The following is a 9,630-nucleotide window of genomic DNA, read 5'->3' on the forward strand; positions in this document are numbered from 1 at the left end:
GAAACCCGGGAACCACCAAAACCTCTCGGGTCATGTTCAGAACTTCTTGCGGCTTCAGGACAGTCCACTGGGTAAGTTCCCAGGTAAGTGGGACAAGTTAGGTTCTCGGATAGGAGACAAGATAGGTTCCCGGTATTGGGACGAGTTGAAAGTGACAGTTGAAAGTGAAAATAGGTTCCCAGTTAGTGGGACAAGTCAGGCTCTCAGAAGAGACTATAAAGTTCCCAGGTAAGTGGGACAAGGATAAGTTCTTGGTTTAGAGATTATAAAGTTCCCAGTTTGAGGACAAGTTAAGCAGAAAAATCAAAAGGAGTAGAGTTTAAGAAGGCTACTTTGGAAAAGTTCTTATAGGCCATGGATGAGGTTTCGGTTTCAGGGAAGGATCTTAAGATGGCCAAGAAACGAAGGGTCCAAGAATGATAATGTTAATTGATTTAACTTTTAAAATGGGTGTGATTTTGAGTTGTATAGTTATATTTTTCCTCTGGACAAAAGGTCAATGTATAGGTTTTTCTGGTTACTGGCTTAAGAAAAAGCTAATTTGGGGAAAAAAAGGCTTTTCTATGAGTTTTTTGATGAGGTCATTAAGTTAGTAGTTATATCTTCCAGAATTATATGGATCAGATATGACAGAGGTAGGCCTCCAGAAGACTAGATTCCAGAGAATCAAACAAAATAATTATCTTGATACTAAAATTTGTTTTGAGATTTTCATATTACAGAATACACAGCCTTGGTGAATGAATCTTATCACCTGCATGTTCACTGATGCCCTGGACTTCCAGCTGGATGCAGTTAACACAGGCATCAGAGGCTTATCAATTTACCATTTCCCTCATCCCTCTTCTAATATCTCAATGCCCATGTTCAGCTTGAAGAAGTTAATGAAGAGACGGTGCCCCAGTTCCCTGAACTTGGGGACTGAGGTGGTTAATATTAGACTGCCTTTCTAGGGAAAAGTAATGGTTTTATTGGAACAGGAAAGAAGATTACACAGCTATAATCTATTGGTAGAAATCTGTATAATTGTTACTAAGCTGATGCAAATTCAAGGATTTCATTGGTATAATTTCTTCTATTGAAAATTTGTGGGTACAAGGCTTGTGTGGGCCTGCTTAACACCTGACCAATATTTAGATTGGAAAGCCTATTTCACTTTTGAATTTCCGGTCTATGACCCTTGTTGCAGTAATGTCCCTCAAGGAGTCTCTTGTTCTTGCTGCCCCACATTGCCTGCCAGGTGACCCAGCCTGAGGGTCAGTGAATGGGATCTGCAAGGGAAAGAGTGGGGATGCAGGGGCAAAGAATGGAGACAAGACAGTTGTCTAATCAAGTCTCTTTTATTGAAACACAATTATGGGTATATAAGCACAAGAGGGGCGTGCAGCTGGAGACACTTAACCACTAGTGGCTAGCAGCTGGGGACACGAAACAACAAGTCCAGGATATGTCTGAGGAAAACAACATGATTCTCAGAGTGTGCTCAGTGGTTGTGGGCTGCTTGCAAAAATATCAGGCTAGAAAAACAAGTTTCTAGTCAGGGTAGACAAGGATCAACGTACAAATAAATGGCCCAAGATGGCTGCAAAGAGGATAGCTGCTTTCTGCTAGGAGTGGGCTCCCAACACCTTTGTAGCTCAGTCTGGCTGGGAAGTTGTTGGGAGCCGACTCCTAACAGAAAGCGGCTACCCTCTTTGCAGCCATCTGAGCCATATACCATGACAAGAGACTTGTTTTGCAAACAGCCTACAACAGCTGAGCACACTCTGATAAACATCTTGTTTATTCCACATATCTTGTTTTGCTGTTTAGTGTCCCCAGCTGCAAGGTGCACGTGGTAAAGTGTCTTCAGCTGTGTTCCCCTGCTTGTCCACGGCTGCAAGGCACGTGGTAAAGCATATAAATACCCAGACTTTCCTTGCAATAAATGGGACTTGATCAGACTCTCTGTCTTGTCTCCATTCTTTGTGCCTCTTTTCCCTCCATCCCTACTCTCTCTCTTGTTAGACCCTGTTGACTGACCTGGACGGACCAGATCAGGAAGTAATTAAGAAGCCCAAGCCCCATGAGAATTTAGAGACCCATCTCTGTCTGATAGGTGTGGAATTTCAACATGGTGACACCACACCTGATAAATAAAGAAGGTTCTTATAAGTAAAGAGTTAAAGATCACTCTTTTATTCATAAGAATACATTCAGTTTAATCAAAAGTGACTGAAACCAGGCAGTCAATATCAAATCAACTACAAAAACAAAACAACAAGAAATCAATAACAAAACTTCAAATAAAAACAAGGAAAACCAAATAACCAAAGTTAGAAAAACTCAAAACAAAATTCAAACTCCAGAACTGTGGGAAGCAGCATTCTCTGGCTGCTCATTTTGCAGCACAGATTTACAGCCTGTGGCTGGCCTTGGCAACATCGTAGGAAAGCAGTTACTGATGGAAATAATCTTTTCAAGAGAAATGTAAGCAGGTCTCCTTTTTTTTTGGAGTCTGTGTTTGAAAGATATATCCTCCCGAGACTGAGCATAAGACATGTTACAGTTTTTGGCTCAAAGTCTGCAAGTTTGTTGACTTCATATCCATGAAGTTATTCTTGATGACCCATTAGGACAAGAAAAAAATGAACACTCTTAGACTCTTCCTGGATGCCCAGCAGCTCTTGATGTGCCTCAGCACTTTTCTGAACTCCTCCAAATGTGCACTCTTGCTGGGCTAGTGGCCAGATGAAATTAAGACCTATTCACACCAAGGAAAGCAATGTAAAGAAGAAACTGCAGCCCACGATTGCCATGATTAGGGATGAGATGCCATAGTGGTTCATTTGATGCACACACTCAGTGCACCTCACACAGCAGTTCTCTCGGTGGGAGATCTTGTCCTGGTCTGTGCCATGTTTGAGTTTCTGCTGGAGCATTTTAGATCTATGGAAGGAAGGAAGGAAGGAAGGAGGGAGGGAAGGAAGGAAGGAAGGAAGGAAGGAAGGAAGGAAGGAAGGAAGGAAGGAAGAGCCAAAGGCCTGGTAAGGATTTGTCAGTTCAGCTCTCCCTCCCACACCAGCTCTATTCAGCTGGACAGTCCAGCATGACCCATCAGCTGAGGCCATTCCCTGATCCCCAAGTATCATAGAGCACCTGGGCTTGGATCGTTTTCCCAGCTTTTAAAAACTGCTAGAAATTGTCCTGTGAACTACACACTGTACTGGAGTTTTAAAAAAAAAATCGTATTTCCCCAGTAGTCCAGGTATATAATATTGTGTAATAATAACATTGTAGCAATGTCTGAATCTGAGTTTAAGAGAGATGAGAGCTACCTAGAAAACCATGTAGATGTCTTATAAGGAACCTGCTAAGAATTGAAGTGAAGGCTATGATTATTTCTCCAGTGCAGGAACCTGCCTGTGTTCCACTTGTCAATCCCTTTATCTGGAAATACCCAGAGAAACCATCTCACATGAAATCCATGGGCACTGCCCTGGTCTTATAATCAGCGAGAGTGTGTTAAAGAAAAATATTCCCAAGGCTAGGCACTGAACTGTAAGGTGATGGTCATGAGGAAACAGAACATACCCCTGTATGTCTATGGCTATTGTAGGGCACATGATAAAGCACACAAGATATTTGTGTTCACACAATATGAGCATGGTATATTGCAGTAACTGGTTTAGTTTCCCAGTTATTGCTAATATAAAAATTGTCCAGTATATTTTCCAGGTATAAAAAAATCAAATCTCAAATGGGATAGCTGCATAGTGGCATAGCATATGGACAGCTCAGTCAGTGATAGCTTTCTACTCTTAAACTTAACTTGGAATCAGGCTTCTTGGCCTATTATCTAATCTGGCTTAGCAAGTTTCCAAGGCTGTGTATAGTAGGCTTGTTTCCCAGCTAAGGATCACATGTTGGTGGTAGACTAGCTTCTTGTTCTTGTTCACTGTTTCAGACTTGTCCCCAAGTAAACAGCTTCTTCCAATAGGAGCTTCCTTTACCATAGCCTGACTGACTTGGTGTCCAAAGCTAAAAGCCCAGAATAATAAGAAATCCCCATAACTAGGATAGAAGTGTACAAATTTCTCCCCATCATGTGACTGTGTCAGGGATAGTTTGAGTAAGATAAAGCTGACTAGTTGAAATGCCAAATGCTTGTTTGGATTATCTCACACTGAGCAATGGTCCATGGAAGGACTGCACCAAATGGTACATTTTCACTCTTTAGCTAATGGACATCTGGATAGTTTCTCTTTCAGAGATGCTCTGCAGACCACTACAACCCTGATGTGCCCTAGATGCTCTGTGTACATCCACTACTTGTTCTAACTCGATGGGTAAAAGGGGACTTCTTTTCTACTTTCTGAACAAGGCTTCTCACAGACCTACCTGATTTTACACTATCAGACCTGTCTGAAGGTCCTCATTATTCCCAAACCCCATTGAGGCTGATTTTAACTCAGAGGAAATTATTTTGAATAACATCAGTTGCAGAATGCTACAGAGATAACATAGGGTGAGTGCTTTAGAATATCATGAGCCACAAGGGGCTCCTGAAACAGCCCTGTTCTTACACCACAGCTCTGGAACTTCTGCTGGATGCAGATACAGCTCCAAGCAACTCAATCTCTCAAAAAATAAAATCCAAGACAAATTCGAATGCAAACTTTTACTGAGCAAAAGTAGCTGGAAAGGAAATGGTAGCAGGCAATGAGGAAAACAACCTGGGATGCTAAGAAGACAGAGTGAGGAACCTGACATTCCAGTGGGCCTCGACAACTCATCAAGAGCAGAAAGGGGACATAAACACATGGATTTTATACAGCAATCTTTCCCTTACCTCCATGCACCATATTTCTTTGATTTGCTCCAAAGGACTTCAATGAGAATCAATAGTTTTGCCCCTAAATCATTTAAAAATCTGACTTTACAAGAATTTTTTTGTGTCCTGTTTCTCTTGAGGGCTAGGTGGAGATGCAGAATAATTGGACTACTGTATTTGATGTTTCATGCAAACGAACTGAAATCTCAGAGTGTTTTTCTCATTAAACTTGGCATCTGGACACACACACAGGTGCATGTCTGAACAAACACACTAACACCACACACAAACACACACACACAGTAACACCAAAAATCATAAGTGAGCAGAAAACAATGAGGAATTTTTCATGTTTGAAGAAAAGGTAATTTAGTCTAGGCAAACCAGATGATTCAAGTGAGACCTACATCACTGCTATTCTTCTTAGAGAAATTAAAAGCCCTAGAGAAAACTCTTGATGGTCAGAATGGGGGTGGGTATATATGGAGAAATTTTTCTTGAAGCCTCAAATCTCTCACAAGAAACCTCAGTTTGTGAGAATCTGTTCCCACATCCCTGCTCATCCAGCCAGCTTTAGACTGTAAGGCCCAGGAACAATGGCCTCTACAGCAGCACTCAGAGAAAACAAGACTGACAAGCTGCTACTGAGGCTCTGTCAGTGTGGATCAAGACCTATGGAGTCAGAAGAGACCAACCTGAGATAGAGGGAAAAGGGGGGAGAGAGAAGAACAAAGCTGCCAAAGACAACAGTGAGATCCACTAACTTGTCATTTCCACTATGCTCTCATCCCTGCGAACTACTTCCTGCCTGGAATCTCACATGATCCCTGTAAAGCAAATGAGATACAGGTCTTTTCTTCATCTTTCCAAGCCCTGTGCTATGCTAAAGAAGGGCTTCCACCTAGCACCCTTCAAACTTAATGGCAGGCGGTGGTGTGGCGTGTAGTCAACCCATCTCCCTTAAAGAAATGCAGATTCTAGCAGAGCAGGAGCATTTGTTTGCCAAACATGGAGTTTCTTGAAAAAGGCTACCTCCACAGAAACTTTGTAAATGATCACATAAATGAAAACTTGGATGAGACATAGGTGAGGGCCTAGATAAGTTGGTGGACAGTGACACTGGTTTGTCCATGTTTCTGGTTAGACATGAGGGCACTCTGCCTCTGATGTTTCATCCTACCTGCTGATGCTTGGCACTTGGGACATAGATGTTCTTGTTGGCCTCCTCACAGAAGCTCTTATCTTCCCCATAGGACACTTGTGGTTCACTCTGCTCCACCAGCAGATTTCTGTTCCCGCTCTGCAGCAATATCCTGACATTGTCTTTCAGTTGAGAACATTCTCTCCGGAGTTGGCAGTGCCTGGTGCTGAACCACAAACAAACAAAATGGTGATTCCCAGCCAGCTTCCATTTGCCTGTCACTCCTCCCAGTACCATCATCCCTACAAGTGTCCTGGTCCCCAGACAGCCTCAGACTAGAGTCCCCAGTATACATATCAGCACCAATTAGAGGAAGGTGACATCCAGAGACCAGCCACATTCCACCAGACTGAAAGTACTTCTGTAAGGCCTGACAGCAAGAGGGTTTATGTCCAAAAAGGAAGAGGAAATGTTCCTCATGGGTGCTTATATGTCCCTGGTACTAGAAAATCATCAGCAGGTAGAGGGCAATTCCCCTCTGAGAGAGGAGAGAAGACCCAACAGGAATACACTCTTTCCATTTTTGTCATGGATCCCAGATCTTTAAATCTTCAGAGCCCTAGAGGTTCAGTGTTGATTGATATTCCCATCAAGATGGACATGCTTTCTATGTAGAGGATCCTGAATTTGGAAGAATAAAGATTGAAAGGTCTTACAAACTTATACACTTATACACTCTTCAGACTTAAGACACCTGAGTGCAAGAGGTACAAATCCATGACCCTTTCCTCAAGGCAAGGTTCCTGTTAAGAAAAAGTTAGTATAGAACCAGAGCCCTTACTTTTCTTCAAAGTCCTAGGAGGACAGAAGCATTCCCTGCCTAGTGCTGGGGTCTCAGCTGTGTCAGTCACTCACCTGTAGGAATAGTTTTCTTCAATGAGCTCCTTGTATTTCTCCATGGCATCACTTATTGACTCGGTCATTTTCTGGATATGCATAATGGTCTTTTCGTGGTTTCTTTTAATGATATTGAATTCGATGTTCATCCTGTGTTAGGGCATGGCCCAAGGAACAAATATTTCTCTATGGATCATGTGCAAAACAGCTGTATCCTGGACTACCCCAGCCAATAATATGTGCCACAGCCTTGCTCTTTGGAACTGGGTTCTATTGGTGCTGATTAAACTTATAATCCTGGGCACAGGACAGCAGAGCCAGGGGACCAAATGGAGGGAGCATTCAGTGCGAGCCTGAAGGAAACTTCTGTGAGAAGTTTCTCCTAGTCTCTGCCACAAGCTTGTGCCCACCAGATATCTCTGATGACTTTTCTTTTATTTTTAAGGCAGGCACCTCAATTCTTGGTTCCTATTGTTACATGAATTCACAGAGGAGAAGAATAGTATTTACAGGAGAGAAGCTTAATAACATTTCCTCTCCCAGGAGATTCCTATGTAACACCACTGCAAACACAAGAAGCAAAGTACCCTGTTGATCAGTTTGAACCTCTATGGACTCAACACTATCCCGACCTGCAAACTGTGCATCAGACAAATCCTCAAACCCTATCAAAGGTCCCAAAGCCCCGGATCCTGGACAGCACACACACACAACTACATTCACACACCAACCAACACACAAACACAATTAGAATGCCAACTAAATCCAGGGAAGTGCCATAGTCTCAGAGTATAAGGACCAATCTCAGAGGAAAGCAGTGATGACCTGCAGGCATTTCATTCACACACTGAGAGACAGCAAGTCTGATCAGGGCCTTCCAGCTGTGGACAGAACCAATCACACTCCAAGTACCTCAAGGTCAAGTATCCTACTACTGAACACCTGTCAGGGCTTTTAACTTGTATGATTAGAGATGACACCCTCCCTTGAGGGGAAATCTTGGGTTAATAGGGCACAATACAGTCAATAGGGCACTGAGCATAATTACTACCTGTAGTTCAAATCATCATAATTGTACAGGTTCAGCATTTGACTAATTTCTTCCTCCTCAAAGCTCATCTTCTTGATCTTCAATTTCAGTTCTTCCAATGTCGTCATCTCTTTCTGGTTACTGATGGTGGAATTCTGGGATGATGTTTGCCTAGCAGAGCCTGGAGATAGATAAACACAAATGAATTTGCAGAGTTGATGGCCCAGGGGCAGGAGAGACCATTCTGAGTCTCAAAAAGAAAGGTGAGGAAGAGGAAAAGCTAGAGACAGAGCGAATCCCAGAAGGAGCAGAAAAACTATCTTTGAGCTGTTCTGCTCAGCTATAGCCCTCTTCCCAAACACCATTGTCATACAAATGCCACACTCCCTATTACAGGGCCCCTTGCACTGAAAACCATAAGCTGCCTCAGACATGGAGACTTAGGGATCATTGTCAGTTCATATCAGATGTGATACAGGTAAATCCTGGAGTTCATATTGCTTAGCACCATCAAGGTCTACTCATGTGTATTGAAACCCAAAGCATCTGAGACCCCACACATGACCAGCATAGCATCCTTCTCTGTTCTTGTCCTCAGAGACTCATTTAACCTGTAGTAATCTAGAGGATGAAGGGCTTCAACTCCTACCATGAAGGGACACACTGTTAATCTCATAGTGCCTCCTCCTGACATTCTTTGCCACTCAAAATGAAATTAAATAGCTCCCAGAAAAGTAGCTGCAGGCTTGTCAATACCTGGCTCCCTGACAAACTAATAATCAGAAATTCTTGACTCGTATTCTGCCATTGAGAAATTCCAAGGCTCCAGCTGGTAAGGCATACTCCTGGAAGGCTCAGCTCAAGCCTATTTCTTTCAGGAAGTTCCCCAACTCTACCCAGGACTCACTGTGCCTTCTCCAGAATGATTTCATTCTTCCTTTTTTACAAGACAGGAGGCCAGCTTCCTTCGTACTTGGTGTGGTCTCTCCTTGATCGACATTCTCTTTCCGACATAGCCTAAACAGCCTGGAAAACATGCCTGTTTGTGAACCCAAAAGGCACTGAAGAAATATCCCACAGGCAGTTGTCACCACAACACAGGTGACATCACAGAAGATTCTACTTCTTTCCTAGATACAAGAGAATGTCCAAGGAAGGCATTCCTGATGATGTCACCAGGAACTGCCGTGACCTACCTGCTAACTAGCTGTCCCCAAATTGTCCAATTTCTGGGGTGTCCTTTCCTGGAGCCTCTCATGTGAAAAGGGTATTCTTGGGGAATACCCTTTGGCAACCTCTCCATCCAAAGTTAGAGATTTCTCTCTGCTTCATGACAAGTGAAGTGCTTCGGATGGAAAGAGTTGGTTAGGACCCTGACATGGGTAAGACATTTTTGTTAGCACTCAAATCTCTAGGGATCATGGATGTGGGAAATTGTTCTCAATAATAAATATAACCACCTGAGTCAATTCATGTGACATACAATCCACTGCCCTGGGTTTTCCCTGTTTCCCAGAGGCCAATATTTTTCTCCTATACCTTTAATTGTATAAAACCTGGATCATATTTTCTTAATGTCCATTCCTTCATAATGGGCATTGTTTCCATATACACATCCATGTGTTTCAAAAAATCTCTGGTTTATACTCCTATGTTTTGCTAGGATGCTCCCTTTTCTTTGGAACATAGGGGCTCTACTACAGGGCAAATATAAAATTGTAAAGTTTCTGTCCTTTCTTCAAAATATTA

The 9,630-nt window shown here is 42.7% G+C and overlaps 1 protein-coding gene across 1 annotated transcript; it reads right to left on the reverse strand.

Annotated features, from left to right (window-relative positions):
- Nucleotides 1-2,157: 2,157 nt before the first annotated feature.
- On the reverse strand, nucleotides 2,158-8,994 carry LOC117705651 (uncharacterized). The gene is made up of 5 exons (XM_076930511.1): nucleotides 8,789-8,994; nucleotides 7,903-8,062; nucleotides 6,870-7,001; nucleotides 5,994-6,180; nucleotides 2,158-2,928 (listed from the first exon to the last, which is right to left on the reverse strand). Exons 1-5 carry the CDS (start codon nucleotides 8,916-8,918, stop codon nucleotides 2,923-2,925), a joined length of 615 nt encoding a protein of 204 aa, XP_076786626.1. The 5' UTR covers nucleotides 8,919-8,994; the 3' UTR covers nucleotides 2,158-2,922.
- Nucleotides 8,995-9,630: the final 636 nt, after the last annotated feature.

Source organism: Arvicanthis niloticus, chromosome 3, assembly GCF_011762505.2.
Source record: "Arvicanthis niloticus isolate mArvNil1 chromosome 3, mArvNil1.pat.X, whole genome shotgun sequence".
Taxonomy (NCBI): Eukaryota; Metazoa; Chordata; class Mammalia; order Rodentia; family Muridae; genus Arvicanthis; species Arvicanthis niloticus.